The following is a 26,717-nucleotide window of genomic DNA, read 5'->3' as shown; positions in this document are numbered from 1 at the left end:
GGTTCCAAACAATATTTGTAACTAAGAGTCATTTAACTCAGCTTCAGCAACACTGTGTCTTTTGATTGCTACATTTCAAGAGTCTTCCTCTTGAAAGAAGTTACCCATTATTTAGCCAAGCTGAAGAGAATCCTTAGCCAAATGCCTTCCTTTTTCCCTTTTTTTCTAATGTTTAGAAATAGTTAAGGAGGATTTAAGAGGTATTTCAGAGCTCTTCAGTATCTCATAGAAAGTAAAGAGGTACATGCTTATTAACATTTATAAGCACAGGCCTTTCTATAATATGTCTCTCATGGAATAATACTTCTTTTTGGTGTCTGCTGACAACCATCTGAAAAAGCAATGCAAGTAATCTATATGAAAAACATATGCAAGATCAAAACTAAAGACTGAGTGTTGAAAACAGCAGTAAAAAAACACAAACCTGTGAGACATGCCTTAAACGTGAACATATACACAATCATGATATGCACACAACTATCCAAATTAATTTTTTAGGCTTTTGTTCTTATTTTTTATGCTCCCTATCAGAATACTGACATGTTAATGTCACACAGTAGTATAAATTTAAACTCAAGCAACTGTTCAAAATTACTTTTTTCCAGTAGAATGCACACAGTTCTTTAGTTACCACAGCAATGGAGTCCTTTGTGATACCATTTTCACACTTGTGAAAGAACCTAAACCCAGCAATGGCTTGCAACTATTACAAAAGGAAAGTATATCCAAATATAAAAGGATAATATATACTATACTGCATATACCTATAGAGTTATGCAGCACAACCCAAGAAAGTAATGGCTCAGTTTAATAAAGGAAGAACACTAGGCAAGTTCTGTAAAGTCTCTCTATATTTTGATTTTTGCTCTTAGAGGAAGATAATTTTAAACATGTTATGAGATTTATTTATTTTAATAGGCAAAATGTTACTGATGCCTGTGTCCTGAGACGTAAAGAGCTATAAAAGCAGGGTATTAATACTGTTATTTGTTAGTGGCATTAATCTTTCCAGAGTTATAAGGAAGATCTGTAATTTCTAAACACATATCCTACCTATCATTGCACTTAGTGTTGTATGGCCAAGTTTAAAACACAGGTCACACATTTCTCAGCACAGCCCACAGTTTTTATTCTAGGATGCCCACAAAAGAGCACCCAAACACTAAGAAAAACACATGTACCATAAGTTTTCTAAACATAGTCATTGTAAAGTCTACTACAGGACATTGTTCCTTGCTTCCAGAGGACAGTTTTCTTTGCAGGAACCATCAAAGAATGATGCCTGTTCTTTGCACTGGCTTAGCTTACAGTGTTTCAAAGTGCACTGGAAGATTTACTGTCTGAGCCAGACAAGTAAGATTAATCTCAAGAACAGTCTTGAGAAGAATTAGGGGGCACAAGCATACACATCCTCAATGGTACCTTTCCCTCATCTTACTCCACACCTTCTTCCTATGATTTGGGTGATATTCTAATATATCCTCTTTTCATTGATGTCATAGCAATATTTTCCCCCTTTTTTTTCAACAATGCCCTTCTAACAGTGAGCCTAAAGACAAATTTGAAAGGAAAAGAAGAACTAAAATTTTTAAATAAAATGATTTAGATTATACTTGTTTTGCATATTTTCTCCTTCCTTAAAATGATAAAAATGATGAGGAGAAATGTATATACTGATTTGCATGGCAAGAACAAGAGAAATCTCTTACTTTCTGATGCTTGGCTCCACGGATATGGGCAGCATAAGCATCTGCCCCGGTACAAGACACATCACAGAGCTCACAGCGCAACTGATTCTGAGTTCCACGAGCAGAAGTACTGTTGTTGGTGGTGTTCTGGGAAGCTTTTAATGCTGCTTCTTTCTTTTTGTGTTTCTGGCCTTCTAAGTGTTCTTTATAAGTCTGTTTAAATAAACAAAACACACAGTAAGCTGTCTTTGTACTGCTGGTTCATCATTCCCATGAAGACATGTAATACAGAACATGGCAGAAAACACATTTTACCTAGGAAGTGCCTCTTACACTGAACATTTCTGTGGTATGGCATGCATTAACAGGCCACTTCTAAGACCAGAACATTTTCTTTTCCAGCATTAGGATCCCACACTTAGGTAAAACAATACAGGTTTTTGTCCTCTAACTTCTCAACTTCCCAATCAAGTAGTGGTCAACAGTCTCACATCACTGAAAAGTTGACAGGATGAGAAACTGCAGTTTCCTGCATTGCATTAAATTATTCTTGATTTCCAGCTTCCCTCAAACTTTAAGTGTATCCAGATAAACAGAAAAATAAATTTAAAAGGAGGTGGGGCACAAGTAAAGCTGTACTGAAAACGAAATGCAGAAGTTGGTATTAGTTCCTATATCAACATTGGCAATCTAGAGCAGACAGGGTAGGAAATAATGACATGTTTATCTAAAGTAAAAGAACTGTTTAGCCAAACTCAGATATAAACATTCTGCATGACTTTTTATCCACTTTCTAGGCAATTTTACCCACCATGACACTAAACTGGGAAACTGGAATATAATGAAGAATAAATTTTCAGGTTTCCCATTCACTAAACTTGTTTAATTCCAAAGCTTTCAAAACAATATTTTCTAAGAAGTTTCCTATGCTAAAAAAACAAATCACATTCAAAGTTTCAAATAATTCTGAAGTCAGGTGAAGCTCCTCTGTACAAGCTCAGGGGATGTATCTTTATGTCTTCCAACAGGAGCTCTTTCTATAATAGTATGCATTCTTATTTCATTATTCCTTTAGTACAAGTATAGAATCAGGTCTAAAAATTAACAAATACTCTTAATTAGAGGGATGAAGCACCTCTCCTATGAGGAAAGGCTAAGACAATTTGGTTTGTTCAGCCTGGAAAAGGCTTTGGGGTGACCTAACTGGGACCTGCCAGTACATAAAGGAAGTTTGTAAGAAAGATGGAGAGAGACTTTTTACAAAAGCATGGAGTGACAGGAAAAGAGGCAATAGCTTCAAACTGAAAGAAAGTTTAGGTATTAAGAAGAAATTCTTTACGGTGAGGATGATGATGGACTGGCACAGCTACCCAGAAAAGCTGTGGGTGCCCCATTCCTGGAAGTGCTCAAGGCCAGGCTGGATGGGGCTCTGAGCAACCTGCGCTGGTGAAGGTGTCCCTGCCTACAGCATAGAGCCTGGACCAGATGGTCTTCAAGGTCCTTTCCAACCCAGGCCATTCTGCAATTCTATGACTCTTAAGCGGGTAAGGTTTTTCAGCTCAAGAAGTTATGAATAAAGTATAGTAGAATAAAGCACAGTAGAATAATACATAATACAGATACCTGTGGTCCAGCACAGCTGATCTTGCAAACGTCACAGTAGTGGATCTGGGGTGGCTTGGGAGGCTGTTTTGGTTTCAGTTGCTTATTTTGGAATGGTGCCTTTTTAGTAAAGGTGGTCCCTGTCCAAGCAGCTGTCGCAGCAGCAGCCGCAGCCGCAGCTGCCGCCTGTTTCTGTTGTTGCTGCTGCTGCTGTTGGTAATAGGACGATGCAGCTGAATACACTGCAGCTTCATAGCCAGAATAGGAGGTACCTGAAAAGTTAAAATAAAAACAAATGTTACATCACCATATTTAATGTATCAATTACATAATGCACTAATTCAAATCATGTTGCATAACAGTTGAGGGGCAAGGCAAGATGTAAGTAATTCACTGAGATCTTGTCAGGTAGTCTTGAATTTGGTTTCGTGTTTCACAGTAGACAAATATACAGCCAACAATTGTGTGGGAATATATTAAATTCTAGACACATCTTTGCAGACACACAGTTAAGTTAGATATAACAAAGCATCCCTAGAGAACATACGAAATTTCCTGGTACATCTGGTAAGATTGGGTATGATGGAACAAGAATTTTAATGAAAGATTTAGCAAAAGCCACATGAAGCAAGCAATCTTCTAGAATCTGATTTGCTGTTCATGTTTCTAAATGGCAAGGACTGATAATATGGAGAGGAAGGGAAAAAAATGAAGATAAAAGACAGAACATCTAGTGCTATTACATCCTATTTCAGTGATTTAAGTTGTTTTGGTATAGAGAAGATGTTTCACTCACTAAAACCTGGCTATACAGTCCCTGACTTCTAGCTGAGTAAATCAAGGAAACTAGGCTCTGTCTCAAGGAAGTACTAAAATCCCTTTTTAAGCAAGAAGCAAAAGAAAACAAAAAGTTCAGGGTAGGAGTAACATGCCAGTTAATTACCATCTATGGCCATGAAGTTACCATATTTTCATTTTTAACTATGTTTTGGATTCCTAATGGTTGAATAAAGTCTTTCCAGCACACATTTCTCATTCCATTTTGGGTCAGGACAGCCCAAACTTACAAGATTTATACTGAACTGTTCCTCCCTGTATCTGTAATTGCACGCACCCTTCCCATTTCCTGGGAGTAACATCTGTGTGGATGCATTTTGTTACATTTTGTATTCCCTGTTTTTTCCTTTTCATCTTACAATGAGTCACTGCTTGGTAGCTATGTAAGCACTCTGTATATTCTCATATCTAACAAAATAGGTACGTAAGACATCAAAACTATTTTGAAGATGCCACAAAACATTCTGGCATAGCAATGACTGAACTGGTTGCTACCTCTCAGCAGACTACAATGTAATTGAGCATGAAGTGCTAAACTTCTGAGCGTTGAAAGCCTCTTCTGCAGCAACTTCAAAGATCCTAGCAAGAAAATATGCAAAATTCTTACCAGAGTAAGTTACTGCTGTTGTGCTGTACGTTGCACTCTGAGTATAGGATGGAACAACAGTGGCTGCAGCTGCCACTGGCTGCACAGTCGAGGACACTGGATATATGGAAAATGTCGTTGTTGCTGGACTTGGGGTTGCAGGTTTTATAGCGGTCACTTGCCGTGTTTGCTGGGCTTGGGTGTACTGAGTTGCCCCTTGGCTATATCCTGCTTTTGGAGCTAATGAAGAGAGAAAATACAAGTGTAGAAATATTTACATGTTTTAGTTGAGTGAAATGGAAACCATACTAAGGGAAATAACAACATGTTTGTGAAAAAATGTGTAAGAAGTGGGGGTTTGTTTTGGAAGTTTTGTTTCATTTGTTTTGCTTTTTAGCATTGTACATTAGGTTGCTTTACTGTCATAGCTGTGCATTTCATACCATGTATCTCAATCAAGTCACAGCTCACAGAAGTAAGCCTTAAATTTATTTGTTTTTAACTGTGCCATCATGTTTTTAACACGGTTTTAAACAGGTTTTAAATAACCTTCCTATGTAAGAGTTTTACTCCAAACCAAAGCACACTTAAACTTTCCTCTTAATTCTACATAAAAAAATACTAAGCAGGATTCAGCTTTGTAGCAATCATGATACGAATAATTAAGAGAATTATATAAATGAAGAACCTAGAGAATCAAACAAGTATTTCTAACTGAGTAATCATCTGAACACAACATTGATTATCTCAACTAGATAAAACTTCTGCAAGGTTTCTAGACAAATCAGTAGGAACTTTGCCTAGATGTACGTTTCGAGTATATTTAGGGGCAGTCCAAAATTCAGAGGCAGCTACTTATGGCAATGTCAGAAGTGCTGAAGTTCTAGGCACAGAAAAACTATCCACGCAGTGACAGAGATTACGCGGCAAAACTTAAAACAGAAGAAGATAATGTGAAGCAGTCAAACAACTATTTTTAAGGCTTAAAGTAGTCAACAAGACTGTGAGTAACGAGAGCAGCTTGAATCATGCCACCCACCTGTCTGGTAGTAGGACTCAGCCACCGAGGGCTGCGGCTGGGCAGCAGCAGCCACGGCTGCAGCGGTCGCGGTTGGCTGCTGATAATATTGCTTGCTGTCGTACGCCACTGCTGGGGCGGTGGATCGAACGTAAGAGTAGGAATCCTAAGGATTCAAAACAGAGAAACCGCCTGTAAGTGTATGGCTAGAGTAATAGAAATTATCAGCAGAGTGGAATTAACAGTGGACCATCTTCTGGCCTACTCAAGTAGAATAAAAACTCCCCATCTACCATATACAAATAAATGCATTAGAGAAAATTTAATTTACTTTCATAGATACTTCAGGCCTGAAACAGCCCTAGCTGCCCTTTACAGACTGAATACTGGAATTATCCTCATGCTATTAATCCCTTTCTCTACCAAATTATTTTTGAAAAGCATCTACTCATAATAATTTTTAATGACAGTATCAGATTCTATTTCAGTAAAATATTAAGAAAAAATCTACCACAGATCTCTACAAAACATGAATTTCTACAAGGGCCAATAAAATCTCAGGGGTAGAAACATAAGCCTGTATCGGCTTTAAAAATGTTACCATTAACAACATTTTTCTTAGTTAAATTTTTTGGAGAATGAAAGTGGTATTTTTAAAGCCTTTTTTACTTTTTGGTGTATCAACTAGTTCATTAGGGAAACGTAACTGGTCTTCAAAGGTAAGGCAAGTAGCTCATTTGATACCTTTACAACTCAGGAGATCTCTAATAAGCTTAGAAGGGGATGCCTGGAAGCCACTACATGCATGTACATACATTCTCCCATCCTCTCCATGTTTATGGCAAAACACAAAGAGTTGATCAACTGAGGGGGAACAAGGCATGACCTATTGGAGCTGAAATACACTAATGTATTAAAATCCTTTTTGATTCCAAGAAATACAACAACAAAATCTTTTTTCGTCCAACCTGTGTAAACAGAAATTATTTTATTTAGTTTAGAGGGACTATCTTTTTTTCCAAAGGTATCTAATAACTGATCTCATAATATATAATGAGTTGCAGAAGCTATACAAAAGAACTGAGAACATGCAGCAATAATATAGTCCTTTTAAACAAACCAAAATGCTAATTAGAATCTAGATAATGCCCTGGTAAGTTCAGAATTAGAAAGGTGAAAAGCTATTGCAAGAAACATAGTATTTCAAGATGAAAGGGGACAGAGAGCAAAAGCCCTTTCGCAAGAGCCTGTATCCACAGATGGTTAGGCAGGGATCTCAGAAGAGGATATCCAAAAAACTACCCACAGGGTAGTTTATCTCCTAAAGCTATCTTCTGACCTCATAGGCTTTGGTATTAGACTCCAGTGGCACCCAGGAATCTGACAAAGGAACCATTTCTACCTCTACTGAAATTTTTTACTGGAACAGTCTTTTCAGCTCCATGACCCAGTTTACTGCACACCAAGCCAATATCTATGCTAACAGACAACAGCGCTTTTCTTTACAGCAGCAGTTGTGGAAAATCACATTTTCTTTTCCAAACAGGCTTCCACCTCTGAAAGCACCTCTTAAAAATCACGCAGCAGGAACCTACCTGGTAGTTCTGTGTGGTGACAGGAGGTGGTGGCGGCGGAGCCTCTTGCTGGCGCTGCGTGTAGCCGTAGTCTGTAGCAGTGTGTGCCGTGGGATAGCCCCCATAGGCAGCAGCTGTGGCAGCAGCTGCCACGGCCACCGGGGCAGGCCTGGCCACCGCCACCGTGGCTGCGGCCGGGGCATAGGCTGCAGTGACCGTGTGTGCCGCCACCGGCGCCTGGTGGACAGTGTAGCTGGCAACTGTGGTTGGATGGGAATAGGCTACACCCGACGCTGGCTGCTGGCTGTATTGGCAGAAGACAGAAAGTAATTAATCCAATGCACAAAGCTAATGCCTATACATTTCAAAATCCCAGATTTGATTAATACTTTTCCTGTTCTACAGACAGATCTCGAGCAGCCTTCTATCTTTGTATACTCTTACTTAATGCATTTTATTAACCATCTTCCATCCCCGTGAAAAAGGCTGTATCATTCTCTGATTTCTGTGGATGGACACATAGACCACAATCACAGAATGTTAACAGACAGGAAGGTACATTAAAGACCATCTAGTCCCAACCTCCATGCCAACTCCTACTCGACCAGATCACTCAAGCCCAATGCTGCCAGGGTTGGGACACCCACAACCTCCCTGGGCAACCTGTTCCAGCTGTTTTGCCACTTTCAGAGTAAGGAACGTCTTCCCAGCACCTAACCTAAATGTCCCCTCTTTCAATTTGTACCCATTACTCTGTGCTCCATCTCTACAGTTTCTCATATTTCATGCAGATGATTATTTACTTCATAAAGGGGAGGTGTTTGTGTTGAGTTTTCTCCAAGCAGTGGAACACAAGTCTTTCATTCAAAATAATGCAGCAGTCCCAAGCTGATAGCTTTTCCAGACTAGCAAGTTTTAAATACTTTAGTTGTTCTTCAGTAAAGTGACATACCTGTCAAATTAAGAAGAACGCTACTTTTCTGTGAGAGCTCATTACTAACCTGTACTAACACAAAGTTTTTCATTACACCATATTCAAGCAATTAAATTTTAAAGACAGCCATGAAAATCAGCTCAGAACTGCTGTATTTACTTAGACACACACAGATGATAGGGGACTTCTCCAACAGATGGTTGGAATTTTAGGAGCTGGTCCCACTTGCCCGAGCAGAAGTCCACTGACACAACACAAAGCATCACAAGTGCAGACAATCACACTGAGCAAGAAAACCACTCTGGCAATCTCCCAGGCACCTGCTGAGACTAATCTGCCTCTCTAAAATTTGCAGGTAGGAAGCTAATATTTATCAATTTACTAAAAATCCACAGATACTAACAGCAGAAATAAAAACTGACTGCTCCAAAGGTTTAATTACTTGAACAGAAACAGGAATTACTATCCTGTACTGATATGTAACTGTGCATGATGTTGTCCTATTATGATGTATAACTGTGGATTATGATTAGAAGGTTGGAATACTTATTTTGATTTTTAAGCAAATAAAGTGAAGCAGGTAAAATATAGGTAAAATATCACTATCTGGAATAATGACATCAAATGGGGATTCAGTAATAATTCTGATTATTTTTGTACATTTCCCACACTGCTGTTCAATAATAGCTATATCCATACACTTTTAATTTCACAAAAGTAATTTCCACAACTCCCTTGTGTTCAGTAATTTTTTCTTACTTATTTTTAGAAAACCTGATTTTGTCATTTCAATTACAGCAGAACCCACTTACTTTAATAAATTTAAAAAACACATACACGCAGCCTCTTCCCCCTCCCAACCATTCTCACAGCAGAAACAGAGAAAATTTTACTACTGAAGGACTTACAAGCCTGGACTCCACCTTCTTCCCATCACATGTTCCTCACTGCTTAAAGACTACTTGCATTCTATCCAATTTTACTACAGTTGTGAATTGCACATACAATAATGTTTTATGTTATTTTCAATTATTAACCTAAGAGCAAAATGCAAAGACCTAAACCACTTGGATGTACCTCACATTGCTGCTTGCAACTCCTCCTCCCTGGTGTTCACAGGAAAATTCTGCTTACTTAACATGAGAAACTGGACTCCATCACAACATTCAGGAAGACCGTTTTATGATGGTAGAAATTAAAGATAGTCTATAAAATTAGATCTCATTATCTACATAACTAACAGTACAGAAGTGTAAAATAGTCACCAAATCTGAGATAATTATCATGGCCATATATATCTACTAAAATCACATTAAACTGAATAAACAGACAGCAGACTGCTTAACTGACTGCAGTTGAACACATCAAGAGTCTAATACTGCCAACAAGGTAAGTCTTGCTTCACACTTTTCCCACTCTTAGTCTTCTCTTCTCCCAAACACCAATCCCAGCTAAGCCATTTTATTCCATCCTTGGTGCTAATTCTGCTACTTGTCAAGCCATTCAGTGCACTGATTTAACTCATTAATCAAGCAGAAAACAATGTAAGGGTTTCTTGTTGGGGTCATATTCTAGCATGGCAGATATGTGAAGAAACACAGCAGCTTACAAAATAGGTCTGCTGAGAGTCAGAACAATATTAATTATATATATACACAGAGAAACAGAGCAAAAAGGGAGCAGAAGACTTGGGCAGAAGCATTAGCGCGGTTTTTCCATGCTTCAGGAAACTATTTGTTACTGTTACAAAACAAGATACAGTGCTCACAACACACTACAAAGTAACAGTACCAGTCAGTTAAGCAAAGAAAATGCTTTAGTTCTCAGAGTATGTATGATTAAAGATACCCGATAGTTTTTAGTATTTAAAATCATGAAGAGATTACGAACATTACCAGCAGAACTATTAACAAGATTATGGTACAGACAACTTCACTTCTTGTGCAACTAAGCAGCAAAATTCCTTGTCACGGCACAGAATTAACAGCCCAAATAATTAGATTTCTAAGGCTAATACAGGTTCCATGACCATGTTTATTTTAGCAAACCTCTTCCCCTTGCTTCTGCAACATCATGCAGAGCTAGTGATTGAGTTTGCAAGACTGCAGGAAAAGTATTCTATCACTGACTGCTTCTTCCTTTCTAAAAGTTGTGTTACATTATGTAACAGAAATTAATGGTGACATCTCCTCTAAATTTGTGACATTCTTCTCTTCCGTGGTCTTACTGAAAGCCTTGAAGACAAGCAGACATTTCAATGTAATTAATTTACATAAAAATATCCTTGTGCCAACTTCTTTAATTAACTGACAAGAGTTCTTATCCTGATTTGGTGATTAGTGCCTCGCCACGTTTTCTGAGATGAACTTAGCTCCTCCTAGATTATTCTGCCAAACTCCCTATTCCACTCTTCCTTCATCTGTGCACCTATCTTAATATTATCTGTTTTTCTTTGACTACAGATGGCAAGAACCTCATGCGTCATTTCAGTTTCAGCTGTGCCACCCACTCTACTCCAGACAACTGCTTTCTCCTTTCTCTCCCGGCAGTCTAGCTTCTTGTAAAGATTCTTGTAAAGTTACCTGTGTACTGACTCAATTTTCCTCACATCAAATAGCACCATATGCCACACTAGTAGAAATACTAAAGTCATAACCAATCCCTAGTGAACTCCACTGCAATTACTGCTATTTGATAATAGTTCTTCTAATTCTACTAATGACCTCTACCAGCTCCTTCTCTACAATTATTTTACTAATCTCTATCTTAAGCAGTCATTTTTCATACTCCACCACATCAAGAATTTCTTCTTAGTCTTGATAATAAGTCTCCAAAAGATCTAGGCATGTTATCAAGTTATTAGAACAGCAAGGAAATACAGTATGTCAGCATGCATTTTCTTCACCACATCTCTCAACACCATGGGGAAAAGCCGAATTTATACTAATTACTCTCTAGGTTCTATGAGTTAAGAATAGACCAACAGGTATGGCAGGACTGCAGAGAAAGCAGCTAACTCATTGATGCAGCCACTTCTCTTTGTAGATCAATTCTTCTCTTCCCCAAAATAAATTCTAATATCCCTTACTAGCATTTTTGAGTCCAGGCTCTCTTCCAAATACACTTGATTCAGTTTGCTTTGTTAACTTGGAGGAGTTTAAAATTCACAGAATAATTTAGGTTTAAACAAGGATTTGGAAGTCACCTGTTCTTATCCAATGCTCAAAAGACAGTTTATTTCAAACCTAGAAGTTTCTCAGGGCATTGTCTGCTCAGGGGCTGATCACCTCCAAGAACGGAGACTCCAAGGCTGCTCCAGACAACCCGTTCCAGTGTGTCATGGTTTAACCTCAGCTGGCAACTCAGCCCCACACAGCCACTTGCACACTCCCCCACACTGGAAGCAGGGAGAGAACTGGAAGTGTAAAACTGAGAAAGCTTGTGGGTTGAGATAGACAGTTTGATATGAAAGACAAAGGCCACACACACAAGCAAAACAAAACAAGGATTCGGAGAGGATGGATTAATGGGCCAGAACAAATGATATGAGGCACAACAAGGCCAAGTGCTGGGTCCTGTCCTTAGGTCACAACAACCCCAGGCTACACTACAGACTTGGGGAAGAATGGCTGGAAAGCTGCCCAGGGGGAAAGGACCCGGGGGTGCTGGTCAACAGTGGCTGAACATGAGCCAGTGTGTGCCCAGGTGGCCAAGAAGACAAATGGAATCCTGGCCTGTATCAGGAATGTGGCCAGCAGGACAAGGGCACTGATTTCTCCCCTGTACTCGGGCTCTGGTGAGGCTACACTCTGAATCCAGCGGCCAGTTCTGGGCCCCACACAGAACACTGAGGTGCGGCACTATGCCCAGAAAAGAGGAAGGTGTTCAGCCATCTCCGGAAAGCCAGAAAAAGTTACTTGGGAAGACAAATACCATCACTCTGAACATCACCTCCTTCCTCCTTCTCTCCCTAGTTTTATCATTGAGCATGATGCTATATAGTATGGAATGTCCCTTTGGTCAGTTGGGGTCACTGTCCTGGCTGTGTCCCCTTCCACCTTCTTGTGCACCACCAGGTCCCTCACTGGTGGGTGCGGTGAGGAGCAGAAAAGGCCTTGCTTGACTCTCTGTGAGTACTGCTCAACAATAAAGAACACATCTCTGTATTAACAACACTGTTTTCAGCACAAATCCAAAGCACAGCCTAATATCAGCTGCTCACCCCAGCCAAAACCAGCACATGATGTTTGAGCATCCTGTCAAAAATTTTTTCCTTCATTTATTAAAGCTCCAATTTCAAAAGCAAATGAGCTCTAAACCAACACCTACAAAGGCATAACCAGTTTCTGACCACTCAATTCAGTGCACCCTCATGTAACAATTCTTGGAGTGTTTAAATTCACTTTCAGAATAAATTATTCTTTAATTTAGGAAGTTACAAGTAGCTTCCAATTGTACTCTGCTGTACTACTGTTATACCAGATCTTCCACAAGAAATTTTCATTCAAAAAGAATGTATTTTACCGATACCAGACCTATGTCTTCAGGTGTTTCTGACTGTAATAGAAATAGTGCTTCCCTACAAGGCTGACTTAATGCCTGTTTCCTGGGAACAATATACTCTTCCATGCTCATCTTCCTGTTCAGGTGCATGTGTTACTGCATTTCCCTATCCCATCCAGAGCCAGTTTGAAGTGCACATGATGTCCCAAATTTTTCTACTCCAGATTCTGTAAGTATATATTTCAGTCAACTACAGAAGGTCATTTGCAGGACCTTACCTAAAGTGTTTTGTCTCTCCTTACCTGTTTTTAAACTTCCACATCTATGGTACTATTTCCTCATTCTCTTTATTTCCTCTTCTCAAACAAGGTCACCACTATTAAATAGTTTTACCACAGTATATAACTTGTCCTCATCTTTCACATTCTAACTGAATAACTCCGAGAAAACGAGAGGTTAACTCTTTATTAGCAATACTGTATTACTGTGTAAAAGTATTTTTTCTGAAACACCTTTGACTCAAATCTTTGAATAACATCTATTATAATTCCTTCTGACACCAACGATGGGAAATACCAATCTTTCTGTTGCATTAGTATCAGCACAAGTGCCACATATTGTAAAACACCACTATGATATTAAACCTGCTAGATAAGACTGACTGCAAAGAGTTGTGACCATGTATGTTTCTCTAATTCCATGATAATCTGATTTTCTAGGGGGTGAGGGGCCACCCTGTCTCTCAGTCTTGCATAATTCATCCCAGAGCAAAGGGCAAAGCAAAAACTGGCCTTCTCCACACTGCTATCTTGTGCACAAATCTCCTTTCATCAAATGCAAGTATCTTTTCTCAAAGCAGGTGCACGTTTTGCCCTGATACTTTTAAAGTTGGATATACTAGTAATACAGTGGCTGTTTGCGTGGTATTGACATTGGACCCAGTCGTGTAAACCCAGAACTGTCATTCTGAAATAAAACAGTATTTTAAAATACTTTTCCTGTTTGCAAAGTCTCCATTGCAATCACTGAGGCACCAAATAATTACCAAGATCTCCTTACCCAATTCTACCACAAAATCAAATGAGCTACAGCACAGATTTACAAAAACTGGTGTAATGCTAGGTAGATATTTAGCCTGGAAAACTCTACCCTTTGGCCAACTTGTATTAAAACATCAGCAGCAAAAAGTCTACACCTTGAGAACAAGGTCTCAAAACAGAAGGTGTTAGTAATCACTCTGTGAAATACTCTGTATTTCTTATTAAAATAACTAGATTCATGTCATAATTCTGTTGCTAACTTCTATTTCTCTTGTCAAAAAGCACAATATTCAAGCAGCAATTAATAACCTTTTCTGAACTGCCTAAGGACCTTCAGCAAGAACATTGTAGCAGTGCTTTTGATACAAAAAAGAAACACCGACTTTCAAAGCAAAAAAAAAAAATGCTGGCAGCACACTTAGAAGTAGTAGAGAGCAGAAATTGCTGGTCAACAGCAATTAATGAGGTACAGGTGTCCATTTGGCAAAACAATGTTCTTCAGCTCCACAACCATGTGTTTGTCTCCCTTAAACAGCCATATAAGGTAGGTTCACAAATAAGCAGCATTATTCCCCAAAAAAGCTTAGATAAGAGCTTGCTAGATGGAATACAGGAGAACTTTTGTTAGTTACTTCCCAACAGCAACACTGAAAGAAGATCTGGATTTCCAAAGAATTACACAGTATTCAGAGCAAATCTGAAACAAATATTGAACTCTCTTCTGCAAAACACTTATGTCGTGTCTTTTTTCATTTCCAGCTATTGCCCTTTTCTAGAAAAAATTGTGGAGGCTTTTTTGTTTAAAACTAAATGGGAAGTAGAAAACTTCATGTATTTTTTCATGTTAGCCATGTAAAGAAAATAGAAGATTTTGATATAATGCTATCTATTTTGCATTATGATGAATGAAGATTGTAAGACACTTTGTTTTCCACATTAAGGTATTTGCTGAGTAAGTCATGCATTAAGAAATGGGATAATCCATCTGTGGCAGTTACCATCAGAGGAATAACACATTTTCAGGAAAAGGCAGCCTACTTCCAAGTAAGATATATAGCACATAAAAGTATTTGCTCCTTTTTTAAATAGATGTAATCTCTGAAGCTCAGTTCTTTTTGTTTTGTATACAGGAAGCACAGAAAACATTCCCTATAAGCCCTGCTTTTTATCACACTTGATTCATTTATTTCAATAAAAAAGAAGAAATTAATTGTTACTCATGCACATAACATGCTTATCTTCAGCACACTGCTGTATTAACAAGCAACACATGCACACAAACACTGCTCATATGCTCCTATAAGATCTGTTTATCTTGCTGAACACTGAAAACTCTCCTCCAAGAGGCAAAGAACATCTCTGATGTTTCAGTTTTCTGACAAATGCTGTTTTGATAGACAGTTAGCATCTGGCCTAAAACCGAGTATGTCCCTACTCAAAAGACAGTATTCCTCAGAAATTACAACTTTTAAAATATATTCCTTCCAGGGGTTTATTTTTTTAAATTTCCATGCACAACATTTAAGGTAAGTCCTAAAATAGTTTTTAAAATATGAGTATCTTGAATGAAACCTTCCACTAATTAGGATGTATTTTTTGATTTGTACCTTTTATGAACATTGGAACACATTAGCATTAAGGAACCATATTTGGTGAAATCTAAGTGCCAGGTTTCTCGAAGTTTCACAGATAAGTCTATTAATAGCAGAATAGCAAAAACACAGTTCTGCAGTTCTTTCAGGAACATGATGATTGAAACAAGTATGTTCTAGTTCTGTAAAAACTGCTAGAAGCAGTGCAATCTGCTACAGCTTCAGATCCTAACCTAGGAAGAGGCACTCCTTAATAACTGGTCAGATGAAGTTTCAGATGTGCTAATGGAATATGGACAGAGCAAAACAAAACCAAAATTACAATTAACAAGAAAAAAAAGGTGAGCTTTATTCTCCTAAACACACTTGACAATAAACAGCATAAAATGGTGAAATGAAATATCACACTACAGTAGGTTGCACTTTAGGAGTGACTTTGCCCCTGTATTTCTGGAGCCTGTCACTCACTACAGGCATAAAATTTTCAATATTTGAATATCTCAGAACTTTAGGGAAAATTACTTTTTTCCTATTCTAATGCACTAGGAATCCAGAAAGGCCTGAAGGCATTCAAATGTGCTATACCCTCTGTGAATTCTGCTAAATTTCAGCAGTAATACATACTACAGTTTACCTACATAAAGCCTCAAAAAGACAGGGATTTGTAGCCATTTTGAGTTCTCCCCTCCCCTTCCTTGTTCTAAAAACTTGATTGCATCATGCCATTACAAATTACTGACTGCCACTAGATAGCTAAACCATATACTTATCAATAACTCACCCCAAAGATGAACAGCTACATGTTTTCAAAACATCCTTTCTTCTTTGATAATCTCTACATTTACTCTCACAACTTGATTTCAATCTTACGAAATTCTGCCATGTTTTGTTCCCCATATACACTGCAAGTGTCTGTAACAGTGATGTAATATATGCTCTGTATCAACCTCTGCTTGCTTGGCTACACACAACAGACAGCCAGCCCACTGTCCATACAGGTTTCTTTAAAAAGTTCATTTTTTCATGAAATGCTAATATGCAAAACAAAAAGAACTGAGCTTCAGAGATTACATCTATTTAAAAAAGGAGCAAATACTAACATCATCCCAGTCAAAATCACAAAATGGCTGAGATTGGAAGGGACCTCTGGAGGCCATCAGGGTCCAATCCCACTTAGGCAGCATCACCTACAGCCAAACACCCAGAACTATATCCAGACAACTTCTGAGCATCTCTGAGGATGGAGACTCCAACTCACCTAGGACTCATGCATGAGGACTCAGTCATTCTTGTATTCACAAAGTGCTTTTTCATGTTCAGAGGGAACCTCCTGTGCTCCAGTTTACACCCATTACCTCTGGTCCTAGCACTGTGCATCACTGAGAAGAAGCCTGACTCTGCCCTCCCTGCAGCCTTCCTTCAGGTATTTATACTTATTAAGATCCTCCCCACCCTCCTCCAGGCTGAATAGTCCCGGCTCTCCCAGCCTTTTCTCATTAGAGAAATGCTGCAGACTCCTCAGCAGCTTTGGTGGGCCTCTTGGGCTCTCTCCAGTATATCCATATCTCTCCTGTACTGAAGCCCAAAAACAGACACAGGATTCCAGGTGTGGCCTCACTGGTACTGTGTAAGAGGGGAATGATCACGTCCCTCACCCACCTGGTAACACTTTATCTAATGCATCCCAGGATGCCATTCTCCTCCTTTGCTGCAAGGACCCACTGCTGGCTCACCCTCAAGTCTGGCATCCACCAGGACCCCCAGGTCCTCTTCCTTTCCAGCTGGGTGGCCCACAGCATATACTAGTGCATGGGGTTGTTCTTTCATACTGAACTTTGCACTTCCCCTTGTTGAACTTCCCGAGATTCTTGGCAGCCCTTTTCTCCAGATTTTTGAAGTCCCTCTGGATGTCACTGTAACCCTCTGGCGTGTAAGTCACTCCTCATCATTTTCTGTCATGAGCAAGCTTGCTGAGAGTACACTCTGCTCTAACATCTGGACCATTAATGAAGATGCTAAACAGAAAAAATGCTGAAATTGGCAAGTTCTCCAAAAAAGGAAGGAAACTTCACTAGTATGGAAAATTGTACTAAATTGTTAAGACATTCTGTATTTCCTGCCTTAAGCCACTACTTTGCTTTTCTAGCATCAATAATGTAACTATGCTCTAAGCTACCGTTGTTGTATTTTAGTAGCATACAAAATTTCACACATAATTTAACACCCCATAGTTAAGCCTATAACCACCAACCCATTCTGAGGATACAAAGGACACAGCTATACAATTAACAGAAAATCTTCCCAAAGTGGTCAGTTCCTAAAGACAAGCACCTGCTGCAAATTTCAAATAGTTGGCAGGTTTGCCCTCCTTAAAATGACAAAGGCTTCTTTAACTCAAGGCACCTTTCCCCCGATTTACCACCTTCTGTCTCCCTGTTATGGCCTATTACAATACTGCCATACAACCCATGTTAACAAACCCAGAGCCACTTATTGCCTTTCTCATGTTGAAATATCTCCTTTGAGAGTGGGACTTCACTGATTTGAAAAGAAGTGCATCAAAATCCTTTCACAAACAAAAGTACTGGAGGCTTCTTGTGTACATTGAGCTACTACAGCATGTTTAACTACAGCACTAAACACTAGCATCCATTGACCAAAAGAGAATCAGCTTCACAGAGCCCTACCATATTCAGTGAAGTCTCTTCAGCTAAGAATTATGTATGTGTCAAGATGTGATGAAACTCAAGAGAGCATGGGCATGAAGTACACAATGAGCAAGCATTCTGAGTTTTTACCTTCATCCTGTGGTAAAACTGAATTACTTTCACTGCTCAAGTCCAGTAGTACATCCTGTCTGCAGAAGAAGTCCTACCCACCGTTGTCCTCACCAACACAAGACTGAGTTATGTTTAGTGATACCTTAAGCTTAGTCTGGTATGCCTGTGTGAACCACAGACCTAAAATCTCTGAAAGACTCAATCCTTTTTAAACCAGCATCTAGATGAAGAAGAGTTAACTGGGACAGGATATTGAAGACAAAAGTAATTACAAATACTAGCAATTGTGAAAGCACACTCCACCCCCAATCAATTCTCAACAGCCAACTCATCCATGCGTAGCAATTCACTTTTGTTGTTTTGCACCACTTGAATATGCTGCAATATGGTGCACTACATTCGAATTCCAAACCAGCTGTAATTGCAAGAGCTCACTTCCATACTGCTGCCTGGAAGATTGCATCTTAACCTGGACTCACAGGCATTGTGGTCTGCTCTGAACCTGCCCTGCTAAAATTGCCTTTATCTGTGACAGCTCACCACACTCAGTAATATTCAAGCTGCTTGAAGGCAATTCAAAGTTAACAAATCATTCCTAACCACCCAAGCATCTCCCATCAGTGTTCTGTCTCATTAGAGCAAGACACAGTATGAATACCACCAAGATGAAACTCACAACATTTAAGAGATTCTTCACCTTTTTAACAGAAACCAAAACCATAACACAAGATTAATTAAATGAAACATTCACATTTGCCCACTTCTCTGACCAAACGTTACTCAATGCCCCTATCTCTCCATCAGCATTTTAACCAGCCAATTTGAGATTAGAAGCATAATTATACCTCTTCTCCAGCACTGAACCAAGAATGTTAATATTATTATACATTGGAAAGACAAGCCAATATTAGGCTGTTAATTTCAAATTGAGTAGTCACACAGGGGTTCTGGTAAGGTACACAGCATGCACACACACACAAAGAAGTCTAGTACTGCCAATTTCCACATTTATTTTAGGCTCCTAAACAGATGGATTAGTACAGTCACTGCAATAAGTAACAAATGAGGTTTGCATTGCATGCAAGTTTATAACCTGAGGCCCTAATGCCACCACTAGCAGAAAGCACAAACTGTAAAGGTCCTGTAATGTTCAGAGAAATTTCCTGCATTACTATTTGCATAATCTAATGTTTTCCTCAGTAAATCACAATATTATTACTGGGTAGAGCACACAAAGAATTTTAAATGAGTAGGGTAGCAGGAAATTTCATGCAGCAACAACACTGAAAGGAACAAAAATGCTTCTAATACATTATTTACACGTTTAAAGGGCACTTAGCTCTTTTGCCGTCTTTGATTAAATATGAAACAAGTTTTCAAGTATGTTTTATGAAAATTAGTATTTATGAACTAATAAATACAGTAATCTATTCCTCTTCTTTGAAGGAACTTTACTGATTATACTGCCACAACAGTAAATATTATCAAGTTCTGCATGCCCATCCTGATTTTGGCCGGGGTAAAGTTAATTTTCTTCTTAGTAGCTGGTTCAGTTCTGTGTTTTGGACTTAGTAAGAGAATTATGCTGGTAACACAGAGATGGTTTAGTTGTTCCTAGTAGGGCTCACTCCCAGTCAAGAACTTTTCAATTGCTTGTGTTCTGCCAGTGAGCAGGTGCACAAGAAGCAGGGTGGGAGCACGGCCAGGAGAGCTGACCCAGCCTGGCCAAGGGTTATTCCATGCCACAGGACACCATGCGTGCAAGTATAAACCAGGGCGACTTGGCCAGGAGCTGCTGATTGTTTCTGGAGAACAGGCTGAACATTAGTCAGCAGGGAAAAAGCAACTGTGTTGTGCATTAACTTCTCCTCTAGGATTTTATTCCCCCTAATCCCTTCATTACTACTTTTATTAGTACTACTGCTATAATTCATATTATTATACTTTATTTTCTTTCAATTATGAACTGTTCCTGTCTCAATCCAGGAGTTTTACTTCTCTGATTCTCCTCCTCACCAGGGTGGGTAGGAAGTGAGCAAGAGGCTGTGCAGTACTTAGTTGCTGGCTGGGGCTAAACAGCCATAACCCAGTACTGAATTTTCCAAATCCAAAGTCTACCACCTAAGCACCTATCAACCTGGCCTTTATAACCACTTCAAATATCAGTGTTTAATGTCAGGACTTAGACAAATTTTAATTTCTTCTTCATGTGAAGGATGACAGAGTATTTAAATGATCCATCATGGCCATGGATAAGTTGGAATTCTAGGAAGACAAGTGACTTCTATGTTCCACTGTCTTCTTAGTTTAAATTCTGTATCTGGGACAGGGCACCCTTGGATGTGTGGATAGACTGGGGAAGGAGAGGCTGGAAAGCTGTGTCACAGAAAGGGACCTAGGGCTCCAGGGCGATGGCAAGTTGAGTCGAAGTGCCCTGGCAGCCAGGAGGGCCGGCCCTGTGCTGGGGGCATCAGGCACAGCATCACCAGCCGGGCAAGAGAGGGGATTGTCCTGCTCTGCTCTGGCCTCAATATAAAAAAGTTTTGGGTGCCACAATATAAAAAAGGTATTAACCTGTAAGACAGTGTCCAAAGGAGGGCCATAAGGATAGTGAAGGGCCTGGAGGGGAAGCCATGTGAGGAGTGGCTGAGGTCATTTGGTCTGTTCAGCCAGGAGGAGACTGAGGGAGGCGTCACTGTGGCCCTCAACACCCTCACAAGTGGAAGCAAAGGGGCAGGCACTGATCTCTGCTCTGTGGGGACAGTGACAGTGACAGAGGGAATGGCCTGAAGTTGTGTTAGGGGAGGTTTAGGTTTGGTATCAGCAAGAGGTATTTCCACCCAGAGGGTGGCTGGGCACTGCTCCCTAGGGAAGTGGTCACAGTACCAGCCTGGCAGAGTTACAGAAATGTTTAGACAACATTCTCAGGCATGTGGTGTGATTCTTGGGGATGTCCTGCGTAGGGCCAGGAGTTGGACTTTGATGTTCCCTGCGGGTCCTTTCTAATTCAGGATATTCTATGATCCTATGATTCAGTACTAATAACACAGATTAGAATACTGTCATTTTGAGGAACTGCAATTCAGAAAGAGTTTATATCAGTCTGCAGTAAGTCTAGAATTAAATACAGAAACTTTATTTAAAAGCACCTTTCAGCAATCACTTAATAGAGCAGATTTTTTCCTTTGAGTCTTCTGAGTGGGAGATCCACAACTGTGAATACTCAAATTCTGAGGGATCAGCTTATCAAGTGAATGTTCCCACATCTCTGTGGGCCCTGATGGGATTCACCCCACAGTACTGAATGGGCCTGCAGCTGTTACAGCAAGACCTCCCAATCATCTACTGGCGGCCTTAGGAGTCTGGGCAGGTCAGTGCTGACTGGAAGCTTGCCAGTGTAATTCCGGTTTACAAAGGCGTGAGGCAAGAAACGGAACTGCAGACTTATTAGTGTAACCTCAGCTCCTGGAAAAACTATGGAGATACTAAGTGATACTGGCAGGTGAAAGAACTGTTAAAGAACAATGCAGTCATCTCCCACAGTCAACAGTTTCACAAAGGAAAGTCCTCTTTAACCAACCTTCTATCATAAGATCACCTGCCTCCTGGATGAAGGGATGGCAGTGGATGCAGTTCCAGTTTGACTAAAGTTGCTAACACTGTCCCTCAGAGCATCCCTTTCCAACAAGTTGCCCAGCTGTGGGATGAGCAGGTTCACAGAGCTCTGGCTGGATGGCAGCACTCAAAGGGCTGTATTGAATGGGGCTTCATCCGGCAAGCAAGAGTTGGGTGCACCATTAGCAATTTGGCTAATGATTCAAACTGGGAGGTGCTGTGGATGCTCTTTAGGGACAAGAGGCCTTGATGAGAGACCTAGTTAGATTGGAGCATTGGGCACTCATAAATGGAGTGAAATTTACCAAGTTCAAATGCTGGATTCTGCATCTGGGATGGGGTGATGCCAAGCACAGGGATAAGTAAAAGAGGAGTGGCTGGACAGCTGCAGAGGGAGGTGGGGCTGGCTGGTGCTGGGCTCAGCGTGGGTCCACAGTGCTCGGGCAGCCCCAAGGACAAAGCCCATCCCAGAGCTCTGAGCAGGGCACAGCCAGAGCCCATCCCAGAGCTCCCAGCAGGGCACAGCCAGAGCCCATCCCAGAGCTCCCAGCAGGGCATGGCCAGAGCCCATCCCAGAGCTCCCAGCAGGGCACAGCCAGAGCCCATCCCAGGGCTCCCAGCAGGGCACAGCCAGAGCCCATCCCAGAGCTCCCAGCAGGGCACAGCCAGAGCCCATCCCAGGGCTCCCAGCAGGGCACAGCCAGAGCCCATCCCAGGGCTCCCAGCAGGGCACAGCCAGAGCCCATCCCAGAGCAGCGAGCAGGGCACAGCCAGAGCCCATCCCAGAGCTCTGAGCAGGGCACAGCCAGAGCCCATCCCAGAGCTCCCAGCAGGGCACAGCCAGAGCCCATCCCAGAGCTCCCAGCAGGGCACAGCCAGAGCCCATCCCAGAGCTCCCAGCAGGGCACAGCCAGAGCCCATCCCAGAGCTCCCAGCAGGGCACAGCCCAGCCCAGGGAGGGGATGGGCCCCTGGGCTCAGCCTCAGGGTGGCCTCATCCTGCTGGGCCCTGCAGGTGGAGAAGGAGAGGAAGGTCCTCCAGTGCATCCTGAGGAGGGAAACAGAGCTGGTGGGAAGGCTGGAAGGAACTTCCTGCGAGGAGCAGCTGAGGAACTTGGGCTTGTCCAGTTTGGGGAAAGGGAGATGAAGGGTGACCCCACTGCTCTCTGCAGCTTCCTGAAGAGGGGAAGGGCACAGGGAGGTGCTGAGCTCTCCTCCCTGTAATCCTGGGACAGGACAGGAGGGAGCAGTTCACAGCTGCACCAGAGAGCTTTCCTGGCCATCAGGAGGCATTTCTATAAAGTGAGGGTGGTCAAGCACTGGAACGGCTTCCTAGGGAAGTGGTCGGTGCCCAGTCTGTCAGTGTTCAAAAGCATCTGGACAGTGCCCTTAGCAACGTGCTGGAACTTGGCCTGCCCTGAGTGGGCAGGCAAACTGGACAGTGACTATAGGTCCAACTGGAAGAGTCTCTTCTATTCCTTGAAACTGAACAGAATCTACTTAGACTCTCTTCTTTCTGATGCAAAGTTTAGGCTTTTTATTTTCTCTGCATGTTTCCAGATGAAGGCCTGATATATTTTGAGATATTCATACTTTAAGGTATTACAAGAAAGGTGTGTATGCTAAAAAGAATTGCACAAATTTTTGAACTAAGTGCTGAAATCAATAAAATTCTGATTATGATCATTAGGGAGCATTGAGTCATCTAAAATTGCAGACTAATATTCTTCCAACATATCAGAATTTTTCACAGCCATTTTGGCAGGAGAAAACCTTTAAAAATGTGACCAATATTGTGTTTATTATGAAAATTTCTGTTTGTTGCTATAAAAACTACAGTGTCGGAACTTTCAAATGGTGTATGTATAAAGAACTAAAGACTTCAACTGCAATGTGATTTTTTTTTCTCATAAAACAACTTGTTACTTTGAGCAACTTTTTAAGAATCCATAGGTCAGTTCAGCATCCAGAAACACCTTTTATTTTTCAAGATTTATGGGGCTCACCTGTGCATTCAGTAGGTAAAAAAACCATTTGTTTGTTTATTTATTGCCCTGGTTTCCAAGAAGACGATTTTTTTATTCTGTGAACTGTCTTTTTGAATACTGGAAAAAAACTTAAAGGCTTGTTGTAAAATCAAATCTCACCACCTTCCTCTGCCACCACCATCTTTTTCTCAAATATACTGGAGTGGAATACATGATTTGTAGCACTCTGTAAACACACCAGTAAGGACCTAACAAGCCCACTTGGTAAAAGTAAGCTCCCTCAGACATTCGAAGTGACTCTTGTGTTTTCAGCTCAAAATACTAAATTCCTTCTTACTAAAGGACTACTCAAACACTGATCGCTGTGTGTCTTCACCTTCAGATGTGGTAAACACACAAATCATTTATAGGATGTAGAGTCTTTAACCAATAGCAAATTAAACAGTATCTTAAACTTGTGATAGCAAAAGAAAAAGGTTCTTTTGATCTGTTTTCCATTTTCTCAAAAACACACTTAGGATCAGCTATTAAACTTGAATGTTATTCCAATTATATAACTTCAAAGGAATTGTTCAGGATCTTTAGTCTAAAGATCACCTCAGCCCTGCAATAAAAGATGATTTTAAAAATTCGTCTGCACTTCAAAACTGCAGACATACAGATCTTGGTTTATTATTCACTAAACCTTTATACTTAAAAGGAAATTCTATATCTATGTCCTAAATATTCACTATAAACGTCATGTAAAATGTAAACACATTCATGCACTGTGAACACCCAATGGAACTAGAAGATTATCTCAATTTAATCCTCTAATTAACACCAGAGTAAATTAAATTCAGTGTGCTTCACATTAATTTTCAGGAAAAAAACCAATGGAAAAAACTGAGTTATTCCAACACCTCCACAAAAGTGTACATTCCTAAAACTACATTAAGAATGCAATTTTTATTAGCTACTAGCACAGCTCTGCATTCATTTGTTAATAATCTCTGATATATTTGCTTTAATCTTTTGGGTTTTATCTTATTCCCCACAACGTAGGCATTGAGGAAGGTCCTTATTACAGATTTACGGAATGAGCAACATAAGATTCAAATGTGGACTTTAAGATGTCACTCCAATACAAGCCAAAGTTGAAAAGACTGTATTTAGCAAATTAAGTATTATGATGTCAGAAACTGTGATATAATAGATGTTACCAATTACTTTTTAACACTCTGGCCACAATTTAGATGAACAAAAACTACAAAGATACAAAGACTTGTGGCAGTGTGTCTGTATGAGATCTGTATTGATAGATTTATCCAGACACATAAGACACAGGTATGTATACTTTCTAACACAGTCACGGGTCCTCAAGTTCCACTACAACACTGCTCCTGGTCTTAGAAATCAGAGTAGGACATTTTTGTAAAAAGGTACCTGTCCATGAAAGGACCTCCTCTACTTTCTTAGACCCATTACTTCAATTGGATTAAGTCCCCCGCTATTTTCCGGTGCTCCATCTCTCCCTGATCCATCCAGCCTCCCTTAGGTTGGTTTTCAACCCACGTTAGAAGGGATTCTGGGCTCCCACAGCGACAGCAAAGCCTTGGGGAGCAAGGCCGGTGCTCCCCGAAGCTGAGGCAGGAGACGGGCCTGGGGGCGGCACACGGTGACTCGCCGCTGATGCTGGCTGACTGACTGCAAGTGGCCATTTTAATCTAAGGGCCTGGGGACCCGATGCTGTCGCTGATCATCCGCCTCCCGCTCGGCGGTGCCCAGCCCCACCTCCCAGCCCCGGCACACGGGGAGATAAGAACGCACACCCGCGGGCGCGGCGGGAGGGTCCGAGCACGGCCCACGGCGCGGGGCCAGGGGCGGGAGTTGCCCGGGGTCCCGGCCGGGGAGAGGGGCCCTGGGCGGGTCCCGGGGGTCGCGGCGGTGCTCACCTGTACTGGGCAGCAGCCCCGCTGTGGGTGAATCCAAAGTAGTTGCCGGTGGCCATTTTGGCATCTTCCCCCAGCCGGCTGGGCACTGCGGCGGCGGCGACCGAGGGGCGGCGGCGGCGGGGGCCATGACAGGAGGCCCGGCGAGAGAAGGCGGTGGGGAAAGAACGGGACACACAGAGGGACAAGGGAGAGAGAGAGAGCGCGGGAGCGCCGGGTCAGACTCGGCGCCTCAGGACCGACCCTCGCCCGCCGCCCTCTCCCCACGCACGGACACCCCGAGCACCGCTACTCACCATAGGTGAACGAAACTACCGGGCATATGGGAATCATGAGTCCGGCCTGGCAGCGACGGCGGCGAGTGAACTCTCAACTCTCCCCCCCCTCCCTCCACCTCCTCCTCCCGCTCGCTCCCTTCCCCCACCCACCCACCGACGGCGACAACGGCGGAGTGCGGCCGGGCCGGCTCCGCCTGCGCAGGCGCGGGATGTGCGCGGGGGCCGCTGGGAGATGTAGTTCAACCGCAGCCGGGTTCCCGCTTAAAGAACGGGGAGCAGCCTCCGTCTCGGGGATCGTGTGCGCAGGCGCGGGATGTGCGCGGGAGCCGCTGGGAGCTGTAGTCCCGCAGGCCGGCCATGGGGAGGCGCGCTGGCGGCGCCCATTGGACACGCTCGCACACGCAGGCGCGCACATGGATGGGTATACGGCGTGAAGGGTCCCGCCATGGCTCCCGATTGCTTACTGCAACCCTGCTACATCCTTACCCACACAGCGCCCGTTCCCGTGGCTGTTCCAGAAGCCAGCAATCCGTCAGATCACTCCTGAAACGCGCTGGGCGGCACATTGCGGCCAGTGCAGCGCCCTCCCGATCAAAGGCACTGAATGAACGTCCGTTCCCCACGGCTCTGCCGCTCCTTCCGGCAAATCCTTCCCTCTGAGCATCAGCTGTCCCCCAAAATTCTGAACAAAGCAAAACTTGAATGCTTAAATGCTTTCCTCCCATTTATGTATTTTGCATGTGCTCCAGTGT

At 41.8% G+C, this 26,717-nt stretch overlaps 1 protein-coding gene and 1 non-coding gene across 3 annotated transcripts in view; both read right to left on the bottom strand.

Annotated features, from left to right (window-relative positions):
- The window catches only part of ZFR (zinc finger RNA binding protein), a 47,142-nt gene extending 21,039 nt beyond the window's left edge, over nt 1-26,103 (bottom strand). Inside the window, exons 1-7 of one of the 2 annotated variants that reach the window (XM_058043356.1) lie at nt 25,984-26,103; nt 25,691-25,775; nt 7,327-7,609; nt 5,753-5,897; nt 4,735-4,953; nt 3,312-3,562; nt 1,710-1,901 (exon numbers count right to left, since the gene is read on the bottom strand). In XM_058043356.1, coding sequence (XP_057899339.1) covers nt 1,710-1,901; nt 3,312-3,562; nt 4,735-4,953; nt 5,753-5,897; nt 7,327-7,609; nt 25,691-25,775; nt 25,984-26,020 — 1,212 coding nt within the window. In that variant the 5' untranslated portion in view covers nt 26,021-26,103. The remainder of the gene's footprint in view (nt 1-1,709; nt 1,902-3,311; nt 3,563-4,734; nt 4,954-5,752; nt 5,898-7,326; nt 7,610-25,690; nt 25,776-25,983) is intronic. The other variant, XM_058043357.1, reaches the window with a different exon arrangement.
- LOC131096305 (small nucleolar RNA SNORA66) lies at nt 10,202-10,339 on the bottom strand. The gene has a single exon (XR_009115980.1). It is a non-coding gene; the product is annotated as a small nucleolar RNA SNORA66 (small nucleolar RNA).
- Nucleotides 26,104-26,717: the final 614 nt, after the last annotated feature.

This window comes from Melospiza georgiana, chromosome Z (assembly GCF_028018845.1).
Source record: "Melospiza georgiana isolate bMelGeo1 chromosome Z, bMelGeo1.pri, whole genome shotgun sequence".
NCBI lineage: Eukaryota > Metazoa > Chordata > Aves > Passeriformes > Passerellidae > Melospiza > Melospiza georgiana.
Note: the sequence above shows the minus strand (reverse complement) of the source record. Positions and strands in the feature narration are given on the sequence as shown.